Raw genomic sequence first — 19,670 nt, 5'->3', positions numbered from 1 at the left:
CTGACGATTCCGATTCCCCTGAAACCCCCCTGACGAACCTCTGACGATTCCGATTCCCCTGAAACCCCCCTGACGAACCTCTGACGATTCCGATTCCCCTGAAACCCCCCTGAGCAACCCCTGAGCAACCCCTGACGAACCCCTGACGAACCCCTGACGAACCCCTGACGAACCCCTGACGAACCTCTGACGAACATTGTGCGCGAAACATATTTTTCAATAGTGATGGATCGGGAACACAACGGACCCGTGCTGATAGCATCCCCCGCCGGTGGAATGGACATTGAAGCAGTGGCAAAAGAAACTCCGAGTAAAATTAAAACAATTCCGGTCGACATTACGAAAGGCATCACGCGCGTGCAAGCACTCGACGTTGCCAAATTCCTCGAGTTTAATAATATGCTGTTGGAGCGAGCTGCCGACGAAATTATGAAGTTATACAGCCTGTTTACCAAGGTAGACGCGGTGCAGATTGAAATTAACCCGCTGGCAGAAACAGACGATGGTCGTGTCATTTCGGTTGATGCCAAGCTTAACTTTGATGATAATGCCCAGTTCCGCCAAAAGGATATTTTTGCAATGGAAGTGCATGAAGACACGGATCCGAAAGAGATCGAAGCATCAAAATACAATCTCAACTACATAGCCATGGAGGGCAACATTGGATGTTTAGTGAATGGAGCCGGTCTTGCTATGGCCACGATGGACATTATCAAGTTGAATGGGGGGAGTCCGGCTAACTTTCTAGACGTGGGAGGTAGTGTGAAGGAAGATCAGGTACTGAAAGCTTTCCAGATTCTTACGTCGGATGAGAATGTAAAAGCAATCTTGGTGAATGTTTTTGGGGGCATCGTGAACTGTGCGACAATTGCCAATGGCATCGTAAGTGCGACGAAAACCATGAACTTACAAGTACCGTTGATTGTTCGTCTGGAAGGCACGAACGTGAATGAAGCCAAACAAATTCTTAAACTCTCGGGACTGAAAATCCAATCTGCCGTCGATCTGGACGAAGCTGCCAAGAAAGCAGTACAGTCAATTTGAGCGCAAACCTATTGAACTGGACATCCATTGAAAACTTTAGTCTTCCGGTTGGCCTTTAGTTTCTACTAGATAAACATTGTATCAAGCTAGGTGAGTGAGTTTAATAAAGCTAAAGACTTTTACACTATTTTCTGTCTTTTACTTTCACTGTTGTCTGTTGTTTGCGTATACGTCTGCTTTCAGTTCTTTCACTGTACGATTACTGCCCTCGGAGGGCCGCTGTCCTCCCAGGGCAGAAAGCTATTGTTATTTATGTCTGGAATGCTATTGATATTGGACCTTGATCAAACTCAGCGTTCAGCGAGTCCCAACTTATTTGAGCCCTAACTCCGCGGTGACCCTTTTTGCTGCGTAGCGCGCTTTCCCCAGTAGCTGCAGTTTGGGTGGTCACAGCGTTCGCGCTGCTACATTGTTGCACGGGTCTGCCTTCCCCACAGGTACACTCTTAACTTAAACTGGGGCGGCTTCCCCCACAATGTATGTTTCCCTTTTGGAATTTTTGTTTTGTTAAACGGTTTTCCGGCAATGCTTATTAGATGCGAGCAAAATTATAATAAAAACAGCATAATTTTATCTTTGATACAAAAAAAAATCTATTCATTCATTTCATATTAGTTTTGTCATACAAAACTAAGCTGCGACGACTTCTTCGGGTACAGAATAAAATTCAATTCAAACTTAATTTATAACTTCCACAGAGCCAGCATAACAACATTGATATATACGGATTCAGATAGCTCTCCTTCTGCCACATATAGGTTCATAACTGTTGGATATGTGGAATGTTTTATTATCCGACAACTCGTAATTTGGTATTTCATTTGAATAATTTGACACAAAAAGCTTGTTTTGAAAAGAAATGGATGAAAATAATAAACACAACCATAGTGCAGGTAAATCGATTGTTGAAACTAGTTATAGAAATTCTTATTCTCGTACTGTCATATTTCTTAAGGCATCATGTCAAATTTAACAATAAAGTGACGATGCTAATTCTGTTTTTATAATAAATTCTCCGTCGAATACAGGTTAGCCTGTCTCTTGAGGGTCAAAGCAAACATTTAATTTAAATGTTTGATGTTTTGTTTCATAACGTTTATATAATTGAAGGGAAAAAATGGAAAAACATGTTTTGCGTAAAGACCGAAATCCGCATGGAAAGAAATTAAATTAAAAAGAAAACTACCAGCGTCGAGTGTTGCCACTGTATCGGCCACCGCCACCGCCTCCTCTGTAACCTAGGCCACCTCCTCTACGGGTACGGTCATCACGATCCTTTTTTGCGGCAAACCGCTCCGCCATGTCACGAATTTCGGCCGGAACCTCTTGGCTGGCTTCTTCCAGAATTTTTATCAGCTCCGCTGCTACCGACCAGTTAGAACGGGTGAGGAAACTAAGCGATATACCCGTCCTTCCAGCACGGCCAGTTCGCCCCACACGATGCACATACTCCTCAATGTTGCGCGGAAAATCATAGTTTATCACGTGCGTTACATCTTCGATATCAAGCCCACGCGACGCTACATCCGTTGCGATTAAAATGTTTACATAGCCCCGTTTAATGTCCTCTAGTGCTTGCTCACGATCGGATTGTTCGCGATCACCATGAATCGACTGACAAGCTATGTTGGCCAGCACGAATTCCGAAGAAAGGTCGTCGGCGCGGGACTTTTTGCCACAAAATATGATTACCTTATCCTTCGGTTGCATGTGCGTCACAAACTCAATTATGCGGTGGTACTTGTCCTCTTCATCCATAACTTCAATCAGTTGGGTAACCGTGTGAGTGGCAGCTAGATCAAGCGACCCAATGTACACTTGTATCGGGTCATGCATGTAACTTTGCGCTAACCTTCGAACACCATCGGGCCACGTAGCGCTGGTCATCACAGTTTGTCGATCAGGCCTGATGTCTAGCAAAACCTTGCGAATCTGGGGTTCGAAGCCCATATCGAGCATTCGATCGGCTTCGTCCAAAACCAGATATGTGATGCTCGACACGTTAACTATGCCAGCCTCCACAAGATCATTCAGGCGGCCGGGCGTTGCAATCAGGATCTCCACTCCGCGTTGAACAGCACCCACTTGTGCTCGACGATCGCCGCCACCATAGAGGCAAACGGCTTTGATGTTGCGAAACTGATACTTGGCCACTTCTTTTTCGATTTGTAGGGCGAGTTCTCTCGTGGGTGCTAGGACTAGCACGTTCGGACCTCCGCGTTTCGCCCGAGAGACTGGTTGCCCTTCGATGTGTATAAAAGCAGGTAAAAGGAAGGCCAATGTTTTGCCTGTGCCTGTCTGTGCAATTCCTATCAGATCTTCGCCGCGCAACAAAACTGGCCAAGCTTGTGTCTGGATCGGTGTAGGCTTTAGGAACTTTTGTTTTTTTAATTCATCCATCAAATCTGGATAATCGCCAAACGCATGGTAAAACTCGCCAACTGGATTCGGGATCGGTGACTGTTCTTCGGCTGTGTTTTTGAATGTACGGTCGACCACGATGTTGTTGTTGGCCTCGCGAAAGGCTGCCACCGTCTCTGCTGTTAGCTTTGCTACTTCATCGTGCTCTCGATAAAACATCTTCACCAGCGGAGGACACTTGGACCATTTTTCGCGCGAAGCTTCGTCTGATGCCTTATTCAGTGCGTCCCAGTCGATTAGCTCAAAGTCCTTGTCATCGTTACCTCTGCTTGCCGTCGTCGAACTCTGTTCCCGTCTTTCTTGATGATGATGACGTCCTCCATCTTCCCTGCGGCTTCTCGATTGATTCCAGCTATCGCTTGAATCGTTCCCATAACGGTTTTCAGAAAAACGATCGTAACTACCATAATCAGCCTTTGGACGAGAACGATAATGCTCATTATGTTGATTTCCGGATCCTACTCTTGAGCCATTTATTATGTCGTTCACACGTTCGCGGGCTGCTTCTATTTCGCTAGGTGTTCCGGATATGCGGACGGTCCCGTCACTGTCCGTCGACGAATCTGTAAAAACGTTAGTGAAAGCCCCGGATGAATTTGTAAGACGTGGTAGTGTGCAATTATTTTCTCAAAGAAAGAACACTGCCATTACCAACAACGATCCGAGCACCAGTTTGTTCTCGTAATTGTCGTATTGTAGCTCCACCTCTTCCAATCACTTTCGGAACAATAGCCCTGCGAAGCGGTATTGTGACAGAGTTTCGGTCCGTTGAATCGAAACCTCGAGGACGCGTATCGCGTTGAGGAACGCTACTTGCCAAGGGCTGCGACGACGGGGAGATATCGTCATCCCAGCATTCGTCAGACCACATTTTATCTTTCGGGAGAGTTAACGTTTAGAACGACGAACGGAAAAGTAAGTTGCCGAGGAAAAGTATGTTGCCACTGCTAAATTTTAACAAGATTCGCGTTCGCGTGCTTTACTCAAATTTTACTTTGTAAGCATTTTTAGTTTGCTTTGTGACATCGTAAAAATGGCAATGTGTTGGTGAGGTTTTAGTCTAACCTCAAACCACCGAATGGTCGTTAGCGCGATCGTGTTATTAAAACAATAAGATAATCTTGATGCGAAAGTCAATAAGGGCTATGTTAATTTCATTTGTTTCTTGACGAAAAGCCCGTAAAATTTACGTATAAAGTGGAATACCGGCGAAAACTGACATTCTCTTTCGCTGTGTGCGTTGGATTGCATACTTGGGGTATGTTCGTACAGTACGGCTACAGTCGACTCGACGAATTGTCACATTCAAATTTGCTTGCTGCAAGTAGAATGTACCGCTAAACAGCTTTTCTGTTATTAACAGAAAGTTAAAGTGATAAAATATGTTGAGTTTTATTTTTCAGTCTATAAAATTCACCAAGAGTACAATTTGAGGGCAGCAACAAACATCATCGTGACGAAATGCTGATCCTTCCTTCCGACACGCTCCGGCTGTAGATTTTAGGTATAAAGAACGAAAGTACAGCACATCCGATAAGAGATACGCCAGAAATCCAGAATGTTAATTCGCAATGGGAATCTAGCAGAATGCCCACAATGTTGGCACCGACAACGCTTCCTAGGCGTCCGAACATGAGTGATATGCACACAGCCATAGCTCTGTTAAATATAAAATGTAGCTTGAAACGTTTGTTGCATGTAGTCGAGAAAATATACCTTACCGTAAATTTGTAGGAAACAAGTCTACCGTGCAAGCATTGACTACGCTGATGCAGAAACCGCAAGTTAGTAATATTAGATAAAACCAAATGGCCAACAGTGGTAAATCGATGTACACGATTAAAATACCACTAATTCCACAAACACCGAAAACGAACAACAAAATAGGAAGTCTTCCAACTGCATTCACAACGAGTCCAATCACAGCAAAACCTAGCGCATAAATCGTTTCTAAAACGAACGAATGTTCGTAGGCAGAGATGTCCAGCTTCTGGTGACATGCTTCAGGTAACTCAATGGTTTGATTGTGATTTACTTTCTCCAAGTTCTCCATATCAATACGGGTTGCGTAGACCGCGTTGCAAATGGTAGTTCGTTCAATACCTGCATCCTCCAGCTCAGCCATCCGATTCAGTATATCGGGAAAGAACATATACATCCCATTTGATGTAAGGTAAATTCCAAATTGCAACACGCAAATAATTGTTGTTCGCTTTAAGTAGGATCCCATGAACAATGGGGCCGTCTGATGCCACATTTGTTTTAACACCTTTAGTGCACTTTTACTATTCGCCGCCTCTTCGCGACGAATTTTTGTCTGCTGCGCCTCTGTTTCCTGCAGTAGTGAGGTTAGCATCAGTTTTGGTGCCTTTCCACGGGTATTCCAGAGGTACATTTTGTGCACGATGGTAATTGTTTCTTGTTCTTTTTCTCGCGAAAAGAGGAACTTTGGGCTTTCCGGAAAGTACAACAGTGCTAGTCCGCAGACCAGGCTCGGTAACCCGCAAACAACCAAAAACAACCGCCATGGTCGATAAACTACGTCAAGTAATGGAATCGTGAATTCCCACTCCTGGTTTATAACAGACCAGGCGATTAGTGGTAACAGAATGCAACCGACACCGAATACGAAAGATGCTCCCATGATTGCACGTGAGCTGTTCCTTTTGGCGTGAAACTCTCCCAAATATGCGTAGATTGTAGCAGACGAACCAGAGATACTAAAACACGTACCGATATTTAGAGACGTGCCAGTTCACAACACAAAACACATTTGCACTGATTTATACTTACAAAAATCCGGTCAAAAAGCGCATTGTGGTGATGAGCCAAAAGCTAGTGGTGAAACTTGACACTACGGTGGAGGTGAAAGCCAGAAATAGTGTGGGCAGTATGACCGCTCTTCTCCCCTGTGTGTCGGCTAGAAATCCCCATAGATGGGAACTGCTGATAATTCCAGCAAAAGAAATCGCACTAAGAACACCCTTCTCTTTGGTCGTCAGCAACAGATCACATTCGGCAACCGGCAATACGTAGCTGATGCCTAACGTTTCCAACAGAACAGATGCTAATATGGTGCCAGAAATCGCAATCAGACAGAGGTTATAGATACCAAATCCTAAGAATCAAATATTAAAATACAGATCTCGATCTTAGTTTCGTTACAGATTTCGGCCTTAGTAGGCAGATACTACATACTGGTCATCAAGAGAGCCTCATCCAGTTTAACGGGTCTCTGGAATGTAACATCTTTTGGTTCTAGGTGGTGGAGCAACAAAATTATTATGAATTACGATGAACTGGTATCCTGTCTTACATTCTCCCCAACTTACCGGGTAGTTTTGTAACTGTATCTTCCATTTTGTAGTTCGTGTAATGTGCGTAACGCAACGATCCTAAAGAATGTAGGATGACTTTCTCCTTGCCAAACTTCACTGCATTCTCAAAGTAGGATGCTGATTTCATCGCTTTATATCACAATCCCCCCCTTGGCGCTTGTATAGCTGGGCTAGGTTGTAAATTTTCGCATACAGGTACGCTGGAAATTAACCCCCCTTGGTACTCGCGGGAGATCTCATAAAACAAATGCGAAATTGTTTGGCTTAACAACAGGACTGTCTTCAAGCGACTCTTTATCAGATCAGGGGGGTATCAAATTAAACAAAGAACCATAACCTGTCAGCGCCTCTGTTAGCGAAAATTAGCTTCCGTGGACCGACGATTGTTGCTTCTGGGGAGGGTAACAGAATACCCTCTCTCCTGGTGCTAAGTGTGACGACACATGTAATTAACTGCTGGTACTAATCTCGACCAGTTGTACCACAGAGGACCTCCCCCCGAGGATTTGTACGCGGCACATCGGAATAGCGATCGCCTGAGTGCGGTTTTCGTACAGAAATTCTTCTGCGTATCTCCAAAGACCACACCGAGACTTTAAAGTGGTTTCTTATTGTTGATTTTACATTTAGTTTCGTTATCAACAGAAAATATGATTTGAAATCGCCAAATAAATAAGGTGATGTATGCTGCTTTTTGTAGGCGCTTACCACACTGCGGTGTACTAGTTCACTCGAGACCGTTTAAAAAAAAATGTAGTGAAGTTTAAATTAGTTAATTGTTAACAAAATAAACAAAATGAATGAAGCACGTAGCACGTCGTATGAAGCACCAACTTAAAACTTTTGCACTCAAGACGATATGCACTGCCGGAGTTCGATCGGACGCCTTTGGCATAGAAACTAATAAATCCCCAAGGAGCAACTATGTACGTTTTTGTGTCAACTTAAATCAACATAAATCTTACTGTGACAACAAAAAAGCGTTTTCCCCCTTAAGCCCGGGACTTTTCAGCCCACGTGTTAAGCCCCTTTTGCGTTGGGATTTGGGATGAACTTTGGATTCGGTTTTTTATTTTGAATATTGAACTTTGAAAACTATTGAGGAGCATGAAAATTTAAAGCTAAGTAATTTTACTAAGTAGCGTTTTTACTTCTCACACTCTTTTAATGTTATTGCTATTTATTATTAATTGTTCTGAGCCATATGATGGCTGCTAGCTCTAGCATTACCACAATTAAGATCCGTTAACAAAACTTAATAAAATAAAAACTTTGAAAGTTGTGAAAATAATTTAAGTTATGAAATAATGAGTGTAAAATAAAATAATCCTGTGGCAATGAAGCAACAAATTTAATAAACGTTCATTGTTAAGGATGTTGCATGAAAATAGCAGGATAGAAATAGTTGGATCAGTCGATATATGTTTTGCTTAATTTATTCTATCAGTTTACAATACTTATTAAAAACATATTAACACGTACCAATGAGTTAAATTTAATGCATATATAAAAAACATATTGAAGCTGAGATATAAAAGCGATGCTTTCAAATTGAACTCATCACATCGTATCACTTCCGTTTTATACGAACGTGCCCCGAACGTGTCGACATTGAACTTGGCGTGAGAATCCAGCCGGCTAAAGTCGACAGAGCATATTCGGCCAATCATCCAGTAAAACGTTTCGTCCTGCTCTAGCGTCAGCTATCCCTTTTCCGTTCGTCAGTCATACGAAAATTAAAAAAATAGTTGGAAGTCGCATGTAGAAAACCAGAGACCAAGAACGCGGCGAAAATAACCGAAGTGAAACGAGAGAAACCGAAGTGAAATGAGAGAATAACGAAATGCAGAGAGAAAAGGGCAAAACCAGGGATCGGGAACGCAGAGTCGCTTAGCTTTAAGCTTAAAGCTTCAGGCTCAAAATCCTATATAATAAAGACATTAACAGTTTCAACATTTTCAACGGGCAAGCTTGGTGTATCGAATTTTACGCGTGGTTAACCGTAGTGATTGTAGAAGGTACATTTTCCTAAATGGTTCTTTATTCTATCATAGCTACACGAGCCAGTTTTGTTTATAACGTGCGCTGCGTTCGCGTCTTTTTCATCCATTGGAATGATTTCACTGTAGAAATAGATGCAAAAATTATGTGTTCTTATCTTCCGGCACTTTCGAGTCTGCGTGTGTGCGATGTAAAAGAAGAAAGTAATAAACCCGCCTCGCATTTTTCATGACAGTTTAATCAGCAAATGCACGTTTGCTATGTAAAAGAGCGAGATTCAAGTAACAAGTGCGAAAATAAAAGAGAAATTCGACTTTTTCTTCCATGCTTTCCACTCAAGCCGGACACCATTTTGTTTTTAAGACAGTATTTTCAGTACGAATCGACATCGTGGTTTCGTGGCGTTACAGCCACGCCAAAGGAGAGTGTTTCTTGGTAGCGCGCATGATTTACGTTGTTGAGGGGCAAAGCTGTTCTAATGTACAGAAACTAAAGTAATTTTATTCCTTTTTTAAGTTAATCGATATTTTTATTTTTTTTGTTTTTAGATCCTCGCCAAATATTTTTTCCAATATGCCAGACTGGAGAGAACGTGACGATTCGGACCGCGGGTATGGTGGTGGTGGCGGCGGCGGCGGCGATAGCTATGGCAGCTACGACCGCGAGCGTCGTGATTACCGTAGCGATCGAGGGGGTTATGATCGCAATGGTGGTGGCGGCGGAGGCTACCGCTCCGGTGGCGGTAGCTACGGTGGCCGCCGGGACGAAGACGGCGGATACCGCGCTGGTGGAGGTGGTGGTTATCGAGGCAGCGGTGGTGGTCCCGGCGGCGGCAGCCGAGGTCCCCCAAGAATTGATCCGGCCACAGCCAAAACCGAGGTATTTGAGGTGGAAGCGGACAAGGTGAAGTTCATTATCGGGCGCGGCGGTAACAAGATCCGCGAAATCCAGGACCGTTGCCGTGTGTCGGTGCAGATCGGTAAGCGTGAGTTGTATGCTTTAGTAGAAGATGTTCCGTAGACGAGATGGTATGACATGAAAAGAAGGATGTGAGAGCTTCTCTGGTAACTAGATGTGTGGTGTACTTCTACTACTACTACTACCGAACGGCTCATTGGTACTGCGAAGGTCGCCTCCTGGATGACGCCTGTACGGTGAAGATGAAACGTATTTTTGGAGTCATTCCCTAACGGCTTCCATGGTTAACGCAATACACGGTGTACGAGAAACGGTCAGAAAGCTGTTCGCACGACGTGATGGCGATGAATTCCGTATCAACGTTCGATGAGCATATTCTCTGTTCTAAGTGCTGGTTGGTGCCCGGTACACTAGACAATCGTAAAAGTAAATTGTACGCCGTGCGTCTACTGCCACTGCTACTACTACGGTGAAACGTTGCTATATGCTGAAATCCTGTTACTGCTCGCAGACGTCGTCAAATAAACCTTATTTGTGTGAAACTGACCGCTTGAAACCGCCGCCAGGCAGGCAGGAAATCAGTGTGTATAGTAGCGAAACCCGTGAAAGGCATATCCGCCCTTCTTTTCGCCGTTCGTCGCAATAGGAAAAGGGAGAATGCATCCCCAGTGATGGTTGGTGCGGTGTGAGTGCGGTTATGGTCCAGTTATCGATTATTCAGCGCACACACACTCTTCCCTCCCGCTTGTTCTACCAACGAATCGCCCATCACCGATACATTATTGGCGCCGTTCTCGTTGCGAGCCTTGTCTGCGGGGTGTAATAAGTTGGATGTAAAGAGAAGCAACGGGTGTGTGGAAGGATTTGGATGGTCGATTCGTTGGTAGAACAAGCGGGAGGGAAGAGTGTGTGTGCGCTGAATAATCGATAACTGGACCATAACCGCACTCACACTCTTCCCTCCCGCTTGTTCTACCAACGAATCGACCATCCAAATCCTTCCACACACCCGTTGCTTCTCTTTACATCCAACTTATTACACCCCGCAGACAAGGCTCGCAACGAGAACGGCGCCAATAATGTATCGGTGATGGGCGATCAGATGAACATTGATCGTGCCCGCGACATGATCAACACGATCATCAACGATGACCGACGGGACCGAGAGGACGATCGGCGCCGCGATGGTGGTGCCTACTAGGCAAGCAATCTTGTCTCAATAGTAAGAAAAGCGCGAATGCTCAGCAATGACGGCGAGGATGGCAGTTTCCGCAGCATCACAGTGCGAAATCAGTAGTGGAGAACGGAAAGCAACGCATGCAGAAGAAAAATGGAAAGACTCTTATCCATAAAAAACACAATACAGTAAGCAAAAAGTACTACGGATAATGGTAACAAATTCAACATACACTTATTTGCATTTTACTCGTGCTGCGATGTGCGCAAATCATAACGAGAGTTGTAAGCAGAACAACAGCAAACTTTCAGAAAACGGAAATGTGTAGCAGAAGTAACAGAAAACCAACTATTTGTCTGCCGGACACTATGTATGCTAGGTCGAACCGCACGTTTTACGATTTACGTTTGACAAGACTGATACCAGTCGTTCTTTTTTGTTTTGTAGCATCGTGACGCCTAATATGGAAAGAACAGATCACCGTTTAACCATTGCTCACGAATTTGCATTGGAAGTAGAGAATTATTTTCTTTTCATTCGTTCCATGCGACATTCAGATGCATTAACCAGAATTACACAATATTTACCAGACAAACGTTGTAACTTAGGGACACCAGGGAGCCAAATCTGGAATTCATATTGAAGAGTAGAGAAAACGCATAAATCCGATAAAAAAAAATAACAACGGTAACAACACATGAAGAAAAAGTGGAACATTTGTACCAAAACGAACGAAGCATATTGCTTGCAAATGGTAAAAAATAAAGTCAAACCCAAACAAACACAACTGAAACTCAAACAAATGGTGTATTTACAACAAAAACCTATCCGATCCACACTATACTCCCTTTATTCTACCCTCCGTGGAAAACGAAACAATTTATAGGTAACAATATAAGGTGTGTTTAGTATGCTTCTAAAAGCCATCTTTCTCCGTAATTTGTACGTGTTTTAAATAAACCTAAAGTACACGGACGCATGTGGTCAATGAGATTTGCTCCCTTTTGATTAAACTCTATATGTTCGAAGAGTCTTGAAACAGGTGTTAGGACCGCTTCTATTAGATCGAGAAAAATTTGTTATGTGTACATGCTTTCAAAATAAGCACAACGAATAATGCTTACTGATTACATGATGTGTGGCAGGCCTCGGTTTGTTTTTGTGACAAATGATCACGGAATAGTCAAGATTGTGAATGTCTTCGGACGCAGGAATGGAGAAACAAACAATGAACCAACAGGAACGAACTCACGAAATTAATGCATATAGACGGGTCTGTACAGCATAGAGAAACCGAACCAGAATAGGGAGATGTACTTGTGTTACATGTGCATTAAATCTCTTATTCTCTTCTTTCTATACAAACAACCAAACTTTAAAAAAATTATCAAAACAAAACTAACTTTCATAATTTGTGCTTAAAAACGTTTCAATGGTTGGAATAGTATTCAAAATGATAATGATTCAGCGTAGCAAGGAGTGGGAATGAAGAACAATAAATGTCGCCAGTCGACAATTGCAAAACAAAAATACAGATGGTAGTTGCATTGGGGTCACTCGCTATCGTTGAACTTGAAGATTATTACCTTGAACGCTGTATAAAAAATCTTGTTTCTCAATCCATGACTTGAAAAGAATGAATCCGAAATTCAGGTTACAGTGGCGAGTTGACCTTAGTGTGCACTGACTAACTGGGCATAGATTCCAGAGTGGTCCTTGAACTCTAGAGGGAAAACTCACCTGTACCTGCTGGTAGTGCCAGTCGGAATAGAATTAAAGAATACTCACACGAAGGAGAAAGGAAAGTGCTTATTTCTTTTGGGTAGTAATAGTCCGTCCGTGTGGAAATATAAGTCATGCGGAGATTACACCACTTGTTAACCAGTAAAGACGTTCAATTTATCTGGACTTTATTTACTTATCCGGCTGCTACAATCGCCGAGCAAGCTAGGGAGTTCTATGAACATAAAACCCTAAGTCATGACCACCCAACACAGCATTCACCAATAGACCAAATTTTTCCAAGACCAATGAATATTTACCGAACTTATTTGCTGGAATAACACGAACTTACTTGTTACAGAGCACGCGATAGCTTGAATGAATTATTCTTTGAATAAGAGATTTAATGCACATGTTACACAACTTCGGTAGAACAATGTTTATTCTGAATATTTTTATCGCGCTTCACTGGCTTCCTTATACTGCTACTTCAGAAAAATGCAGATTGGGCACAGACATTTTTAATTTACCTTAAAATGATAACAATAAAGAAAATGAAAAAAGAAAGCATGACCATCTGAAGTGTCCCAAAATGGATTTAAACGCTGCCAACCTTCTTTTGCTTCTCGCGCAGGTGAGCTGTTTTTTCCAGCAGCTGTTGCCGCTTAAAATTGATTACCGAATCTGGTACGATGGCGTTGTCGATGAGATGTGGCTTCGTAAGTCGATTTTCCGCAGTTCCGTTTGATGGTTCTCGAAGCATCTTCAGTTTGAAACCTCTATGTCCCTTTACATTTTTATAACTGCTTGAACTATCGTTTACAGTTGCATTTGCTTTTCGTCCTCGCTTCGAGGCGGTCATTTTATCCGTACCGATGTCGTCTTCCATGAAAAATCCGGAACTAGTCCAAATTGGTAGCGGAAGACTGCGGTTCGACTGCGCGGCAAGAATCGTGCTTGACTTTCCCTTTTTTTTACGGCCTCCAGCTGTCTTCTTGCTGCCATCCCCTAGCATGGCTCGCAGCTCTTCTGCTTCTGTTGGTAGCACGGACTGAACCTTGAATCCGATTGCTTTTGGTGTCGCTTGACATTCGACGAAACCAAAGTTTCGCTTCAAACGTTCTTTTTCCGGTGTAACGGTTTGCTCAACAAAGCCATGTGCCAAGCGCTGCAAAGCCTTCAATTTGGGTAATTTCGCTGGTTGCGGCGGTGTTGGCGAGGTATTTTCCTCGGAAAAACGCTTTCGTTTGAGCTTTGTAATGTCATGGGCTTTGAAATCCGCCTGCAACTGCTGCTGATGATGGTGATCTCGTAATGGTCTACTTGTTTTCTTTTCCTTCAAACTATTGGCAACCATCGATTGATTAAAGGCACTTAGGGCAGTGGAAACAACTGAAACCAGAGATTGGGTGCCTTGAATCTTTTTGTCTTTTTTAAGTAATTTGTTGACAGAATCTTTAGAACCAGCCAGGGCTTTTTCATTACACTCCTGGTTTCTGTTTAATATCTTTTGAACTGGCAGTTTCACTTTTTGTTTAGGCAAATGTGATGTTATTTCCACTTCTGCGCCGTCATTCTTACTTTCGTTTTGCCGTCGGAGTTGATCGGGTAATCCTTGAGCAACAATACCATCGCTCGACTCGTTCTCTGGAATATGGCGTTTCATCTTGGTTGGACGGCCATCGGCCAGTGATCCTTTATTTGTAGGCTTGGTTTGAATGTCCTGTCTTGAAGAGTCGGTCGGTTCTGTCGGATTTTTTGAGAGATAAGTTTCTTCTTTCATCAAATGTGGTGAATCTTCCTGCCGCTCTTGCACACTTGGAACCCGCTGTACATTCTTTTCGTTGTTCTTCATGGATGCGGCCATTGAGCGTTCATTGTTCTCCTGAAACACTGCAAACGCCGATACAGCAGCACGCATTTTCAGCTTTTTCTCGGGAAGCCCTGTTACTTGTACGTTTCGTTGTAGGTTACTTTCCAACTGCTTTGCATTTGAGTGTTTTAGTTGATTACGTTTGGCTTTCTCCAGCTTTGCTTTGATTCCTTCCGTATTTGCCATCGTTCCGATAGAGCCATTCTCTTTGTTTAATAAATTCTGCTCCTTTAGTTTACGCTCCTTTTTCGCTTGTTTACGCATCTTGATCTGCTCGAGCTTGTGCTGTAAGGCACGTGCCACACTTTCCTTTTTAATCGAAGCAAGCTCATCCAACAAGTAGTTCTTCACCTTCTGCTTCCTTTTCTTTTTCTTTTTTGCTTCATGCACATCGTTCAACGTGTGCTGCTCTGCCGAATCGTTGCCAGTAGAAACGGATATGGTATTCGTATCATTCGCTTCGTCGTCAGACATCGTATGACCAGAATCTTGCTGGTTAACATTTTCCTGTGCGACGCCAAGACCATCCTTTGGGTCGATCTTAGGCTTTCGTTCTCGCCGAAGTTTCTTCTCGTCCTAATCGTGAAATAAAACAATTTAGGTAAACAACATTATTCGTTTTGCTATAGCGCAGACTACACAAACAACAAACTTTTTATAGACCAAAACATACCTTCTTTTTCTGCAATACGGCGGAGTTTACTTTTTTCCGCTCTTTGTTTGCGCGAACCACTTCGTTACAACGATTAAGAATGGAGTCCAGATCGTAAGCTTCCAACGGCTTTGTCACCTTCATTGCTTTAACCTTTTCCTTTTCGCCGGAATCCTTCGCATTGCCACTATTCACGGCATCCGGCACCAGAGCATCAGCTCCACCAAGCTCCAGAGATTGGCTTTCTGGTTGCTGTTGAGTTGCATTGGACTTTTCATCCACGGTTTCGATTGATTTCTCTTGCTCATCATCCTCGTTCAGTTTTGCCGGCAACGAGCCACGATTATTTTCGCCCTTTGTCTTTTTTTTCGAACAACTCAACGACCCTGTCGACCGACGGACTGTCTTTGATTTATCCGTAGCGAAAGGATTGGCGAGCATAACCCCAGGATGCTTCGACTTCTTCACGTCTATCGGTTGCGGCGGAGAAGTCAAGCTAATACCATCGCCTCCGGTAGTGTTGTTGCGTGTCGTTTGTTTTGACCCACCGAGATAGAACAACGAGGACACAAGCGTAACGTTTGGCATCGATTTTTTGGGATGTTCTTTTTTGTCGATAAAATCTTTCTTGGGTGCTACTTCATCCTTTATCTTGACACCTGCACCATCCGATTCATTATCGAACTCTTCAACTGGTTGCTTGTGAGAAGCCATTGTATCATTTTCGTCTTCTGCCATAGAAATATTATGGGACTTGTTCCCCTCCGCATTATTTTTTCCTGCGTTGTTTCCCGAAGAACCTTCTACGGAATGGGTCAAGTCCGATAGTTTAGTGCCTGTTTCCTCTAAGCAGCGATCCTTGACACAAACCGGGAGGCTTTTGCGTAATGGTTTTGTAACCATTACACTACTATTGCATGTAATTGGTAATGCCGAGAGGCTTTTGCGTGATGCTATGGTAGTTCGATCGTTGGTCAATTGTAGCGATGAGACAACTGCTTCGACGACATCCAACGTGTCCGGTGTACATGCCGAATGATCCTTCTCAACCACATTTTCCTCCTTCCGCAACGACTGATTGAATGCTACTTCCTCTTGTACTTTTGGCGAGCCAACATCCCCAGGATTCCCCTCCAAGGGAGTATTAACTTCCGCATCTATTTTGGGAGATGTTTTAGGAGTTTCCGCATCTTCATGAGTTTTCTTGGGGCTATCATCAGCTAGGCTCGAAGCTTCATCTGTTCCCTCGAGCAGCTCCATTTCTAGTTCCTCATCGATATCACCATCCGATACGACAAATGAATCTTTCTCATCTGATTCTTCTTGATCGACACCTTCTTCTGTGTCTTCACTACCAAGATCCTCTCCATGTTCTGGTATCTCATTTTCCTCCATTTCGCGTCGCATATCATCGTCCAACGAATCGCCTGATTGGTAGCATTCCATCTCTATTGCTTCATTTTCTATGAAACTTTTAGTGGCGTTTTCCTCTTCATCTACCTCTTCAGCTTCATCTTCATCTGTTGCGTTTATAGTGGTATTATCTTCCTGGTGCTTATCACCTTTCAACGAAGATCTTGTTGGTTTTGCAGACATTTCTTGCTGTTGTTTCATCAACTCTTTTTCTGCTTCCTGTTTCTGCACGCTGAATCCATCAATACCTTTACTACTGCTGCCGCAAACAGATTGGCACCAAGCGTTCGAGTAAGAATCGCTGTTTTTGGTGTTCTCCGTTTTTTGAACTGAGGGTAAAGACGAATCCAACGCTTCGACGCCGCTTATTTCATTTCGGTCTTCCGTAACATTTTCAGCAACCATATTGTCCACAAGGGTAGTTGCTACACTTGATTGATTATCATCTTTTTCGCTTTGTGGTACAACAAGATCAGATATGCCAGCGAGATTGGCTTTCTCTTTATTGACTTTACCATCCGTGTTTTGATCGACATTTAGTTTCGAGTCAGTCACCTTCTGATGGTTTCTCGGAATAGTGATTATGTCGTTAACTTTCGGTTCTCGAGTCAGTAGAGAAGTATCGCGCAAATCTGTCAACAACAGAACCATTCTTTTATCCGTCGTAATTGTCTGATTGTCTTCTGGCTGGGACGATTCACTAAACGAAACGTTCTTTGAGCGAGTCGAGCCATTGGACATTCTAATCGATGAGCCAAATCTTGGTGACTTGGACGCTCCTCGAGAAAGTACGCCTTTTTCCAAGTCACGCTTCTGTGGACTAAATGAGTCTGCGGTAATCTGAGACGAATTTAGTTGAGCGTTAGAACTTCGAAGAGAATTTTCAGAAGAAACCGACCCTTCATTGCCAGTTTCTTCTTCAATGATGGTATCATCTTTCCGAGCGCGCAAAGCACCAGCCACTTTCGAAGTGCTAACCGGGAGTGATTGTACTGAAGCAACACCATCGTCAGACGTTACACTATTGCGACGCGCAGAGCGGCGTACAGCGGCTGGCACTGACTGCGGAGTGCTTGTAAATGTCTCCTGTGATGGTCGCAGGCGAACTGGAGTTCGCGAACGGGTCAAGTGCCCAACATCTTCCAGCCCAGCATTGAATGCTTTTACATTTTCTTCACTGAGCGAAGAATTTCGAGATCGACCTCCTGTCCCTTCCGGCTTCTCCGATTCTTTTAGTGCTTGAACCAATTTATTTGTTTTACCTACCGTCGTCGGCGTGTCTACCGTTTCTGATGTACGGCGACGTGTGCTACGTCCACTGACGGGGCTTGCCTGCCTTCCACCATCGCTCTCTTGAATAACATTAAGCGCCGAAGGTTTTTTGGCTGCGCTGGTGGATTTTTTTGGTGTTCCTCCAGCTGTGACTGTGCCGATGGCTTTTTGTGGTGTCGCTTCTTGGTCGACCGATCGACGACGAAGAGCACCTCGCGTGACTACAATGTGAGCATAGAATCAGCACACCGGAACCTTCATACAATCCTATGTCACTTACCTCTTGTCGGAATTTCCTCTTCCTGATTCATGGCTGACGCTTGGGAACTGTACAGCAATTGAAAACCATACACGAGTATTTCACACGAAAAATAGCGTTTATTAGCTGTTTTTTAGCGGTAGAGAAAAGCCCACGTTTTTCCTGTTCGTCTGTTCGCAGATAGCGTTGTTCTAATTGACAGCTGTCGTCGTTCATTTCGTATCGCGGCCCGTTACTAGCGTTACTGAGAACAAAATAACGTTTCTACGCAAAAGGATCTTTGAAATGCCAAAATTTACACATAGTTCGAGGCTTAAACTATTAAATATTTTTACATTAACAGAGAAGCACACTAAATAAAAATCACTTACTTTCACTAACTTTCACTAATCAGTGAAATGACAGAAAAAACGAACGTTCCGTAAAGAGCATATGCAAAAAAATTTAAGCAATAAGGTTGATTTTTGATTCTTCATACAAGCTTTGTTGTAGAATATTGAAATGATTTCTTTTTTGGCTTGCTCTTGACCTGGTCATCGCATTACTTTCGCTTTTTGTTGTGCTATTGAGTGAAATTGTCAACAGAATATAAACTATCTAACGGCTTTTTGAAAACATGTCTGAAACGTCACTTTTGATGGTGAACCGTCGTTTTGAAGCGCCTGCCCTGGCGACGGAATTTTTGTGAACTAAAGTCACCAGCCGTTAACAGCCAAATAACAAACGCTCCCAAGCTTCAGTGGAACAGTGAGATTGCTTTGATTGATTGAAAGGTTGATTTTGTTTGTTTCATTTAACATCTACCGCCGCGTAGAACGTTCTTGCCTAGGATTTCATTAAGCGCATCTTGAAATCGACCGCTATTTTCATCCTGATCCATCATAATTGCGTGTGTATAATTGTGCTAAGTGTGTACGACATCAAATATAAAGACGCAATAGAACGCACAAGTCGAAGAAATACGGCACTTTATTGCGGGTATATTATTCGCACTGGTAAGTCGAATACATCGACCCAAAAGCACAATAGCGACAGTATCGAATTGTTTACTTTCAGGTGAAGCAATAATGACACCGGCTAAAGATAGTGCGGTAGAAGAAGCGTTGGGTCACAAAACCACGCTCACTAGGTCTGGTAGAAAGGTGAAACGTCCTTTACATTTGTCGCCGTCGGAAGTGTCTCAACAAAAAACCAGTGCAAACAATATTTCGAGAAATACTAAGGATACTGTTGACAAGCATGTTGCATGCACACCGGAAAAACCATCAAGTGTGTCTTTCGAACCAACGGCTGATGCAACTGATTTGCCGCATGTTCCAACGAATAGAATAAGCAACGCCGCCACTGCAGCGGATTCAACCAAAACTCAACACGATGTTTCTAATTTGGAGGAGACTGCAGTGACGAAATCAGGCCGGAAGCTAAAATTGCCATCAAAGCTAATGGATTACGAGAGCGAACTTCTTTCGACCCCTCGCAAAGGGTCGATTGGTAACAATACACGAGGCTCGCATGCGGGCCAAGTTGCTAAAACTCCAAGATCATCCAAAAAGTCTATAGTAGAAATCACACCGCAACTG

At 43.4% G+C, this 19,670-nt stretch overlaps 5 protein-coding genes across 8 annotated transcripts in view; 2 read left to right on the top strand and 3 right to left on the bottom strand.

The window, feature by feature from the left end:
- The window catches only part of LOC131209211 (succinate--CoA ligase [GDP-forming] subunit beta, mitochondrial), a 10,949-nt gene extending 9,786 nt beyond the window's left edge, over nucleotides 1-1,163 (top strand). Inside the window, exon 6 of the mRNA XM_058202221.1 lies at nucleotides 185-1,163. Within this exon, the coding sequence (XP_058058204.1) occupies nucleotides 185-1,044 (860 nt within the window). The 3' untranslated portion in view covers nucleotides 1,045-1,163. The remainder of the gene's footprint in view (nucleotides 1-184) is intronic.
- A 521-nt stretch (nucleotides 1,164-1,684) lies between these two features.
- Nucleotides 1,685-4,453, bottom strand: LOC131208944 (probable ATP-dependent RNA helicase DDX43). Its single transcript, XM_058201890.1, has 2 exons — nucleotides 4,117-4,453; nucleotides 1,685-4,028 (listed from the first exon to the last, which is right to left on the bottom strand). The coding sequence occupies exons 1-2, from the start codon at nucleotides 4,334-4,336 to the stop codon at nucleotides 2,227-2,229; spliced, it is 2,022 nt and encodes a 673-aa protein (XP_058057873.1). The 5' UTR covers nucleotides 4,337-4,453; the 3' UTR covers nucleotides 1,685-2,226.
- A 400-nt stretch (nucleotides 4,454-4,853) lies between these two features.
- LOC131209068 (synaptic vesicle glycoprotein 2B-like) lies at nucleotides 4,854-6,896 on the bottom strand. The gene is made up of 5 exons (XM_058202045.1): nucleotides 6,798-6,896; nucleotides 6,664-6,723; nucleotides 6,259-6,583; nucleotides 5,187-6,185; nucleotides 4,854-5,124 (listed from the first exon to the last, which is right to left on the bottom strand). The coding sequence occupies exons 1-5, from the start codon at nucleotides 6,823-6,825 to the stop codon at nucleotides 4,914-4,916; spliced, it is 1,623 nt and encodes a 540-aa protein (XP_058058028.1). The 5' UTR covers nucleotides 6,826-6,896; the 3' UTR covers nucleotides 4,854-4,913.
- A 1,844-nt stretch (nucleotides 6,897-8,740) lies between these two features.
- LOC131212190 (uncharacterized) lies at nucleotides 8,741-13,170 on the top strand. Of its 3 annotated transcripts, XR_009156924.1 has the most exons (4): nucleotides 8,741-8,821; nucleotides 9,353-9,783; nucleotides 10,772-11,269; nucleotides 11,347-13,170. XR_009156924.1 is itself a non-coding variant. In XM_058205958.1 (3 exons), the coding sequence occupies exons 2-3, from the start codon at nucleotides 9,378-9,380 to the stop codon at nucleotides 10,921-10,923; spliced, it is 558 nt and encodes a 185-aa protein (XP_058061941.1). In that variant the 5' UTR covers nucleotides 8,741-8,821; nucleotides 9,353-9,377; the 3' UTR covers nucleotides 10,924-13,168. The 3 variants fall into 3 exon arrangements, 2 of the variants coding, with proteins under 2 accessions (XP_058061941.1, XP_058061942.1); XM_058205958.1 differs by having other exon boundaries at nucleotides 10,772-13,168; XM_058205959.1 differs by lacking the exon at nucleotides 8,741-8,821 and adding an exon at nucleotides 9,168-9,284 and having other exon boundaries at nucleotides 10,772-13,168.
- LOC131212189 (uncharacterized) lies at nucleotides 13,050-18,253 on the bottom strand. Of its 2 annotated transcripts, XM_058205957.1 has the most exons (4): nucleotides 18,112-18,253; nucleotides 15,168-18,052; nucleotides 13,235-15,070; nucleotides 13,050-13,151 (listed from the first exon to the last, which is right to left on the bottom strand). In XM_058205957.1, the coding sequence occupies exons 1-4, from the start codon at nucleotides 18,140-18,142 to the stop codon at nucleotides 13,143-13,145; spliced, it is 4,761 nt and encodes a 1,586-aa protein (XP_058061940.1). In that variant the 5' UTR covers nucleotides 18,143-18,253; the 3' UTR covers nucleotides 13,050-13,142. The 2 variants fall into 2 exon arrangements, with proteins under 2 accessions (XP_058061940.1, XP_058061939.1); XM_058205956.1 differs by having other exon boundaries at nucleotides 13,055-15,070.
- Between the last annotated feature and the right edge of the window lie 1,417 nt (nucleotides 18,254-19,670).

This window comes from Anopheles bellator, chromosome 2 (genome assembly GCF_943735745.2).
Source record: "Anopheles bellator chromosome 2, idAnoBellAS_SP24_06.2, whole genome shotgun sequence".
NCBI classification, from domain to species: domain Eukaryota; kingdom Metazoa; phylum Arthropoda; class Insecta; order Diptera; family Culicidae; genus Anopheles; species Anopheles bellator.
The sequence above is the reverse complement of the archived record's forward strand: the minus strand, read 5'-3'. Positions and strand labels throughout refer to the sequence as shown.

What these genes read in the sequence shown, in the direction of transcription:
- LOC131208944 (XM_058201890.1), bottom strand. Translation starts at nt 4,336, where the DNA reads ATGTGGTCTGACGAATGCTGGGATGACGATATCTCCCCGTCGTCGCAG. An exon ending in TGGTGCTCGGATCGTTGTTG is followed by an intron (nt 4,029 to 4,116) that starts GTAATGGCAGTG and finishes ACGTTTTTACAG; the next exon opens with ATTCGTCGACGGACAGTGAC.
- LOC131209068 (XM_058202045.1), bottom strand. Translation starts at nt 6,825, where the DNA reads ATGGAAGATACAGTTACAAAACTACCCG. An exon ending in TACAGTTACAAAACTACCCG is followed by an intron (nt 6,724 to 6,797) that starts GTAAGTTGGGGA and finishes TCCACCACCTAG; the next exon opens with AACCAAAAGATGTTACATTC. An exon ending in CGCTTTTTGACCGGATTTTT is followed by an intron (nt 6,186 to 6,258) that starts GTAAGTATAAAT and finishes TACGTGTTTTAG; the next exon opens with TATCTCTGGTTCGTCTGCTA.
- LOC131212190 (XM_058205958.1), top strand. Translation starts at nt 9,378, where the DNA reads ATGCCAGACTGGAGAGAACGTGACGATTCGGACCGCGGGTATGGTGGT. An exon ending in CCGTGTGTCGGTGCAGATCG is followed by an intron (nt 9,784 to 10,771) that starts GTAAGCGTGAGT and finishes TACACCCCGCAG; the next exon opens with ACAAGGCTCGCAACGAGAAC.
- LOC131212189 (XM_058205956.1), bottom strand. Translation starts at nt 18,142, where the DNA reads ATGAATCAGGAAGAGGAAATTCCGACAAGAG. An exon ending in AGAGGAAATTCCGACAAGAG is followed by an intron (nt 18,053 to 18,111) that starts GTAAGTGACATA and finishes CTCACATTGTAG; the next exon opens with TCACGCGAGGTGCTCTTCGT. An exon ending in CCGTATTGCAGAAAAAGAAG is followed by an intron (nt 15,071 to 15,167) that starts GTATGTTTTGGT and finishes TTTCACGATTAG; the next exon opens with GACGAGAAGAAACTTCGGCG.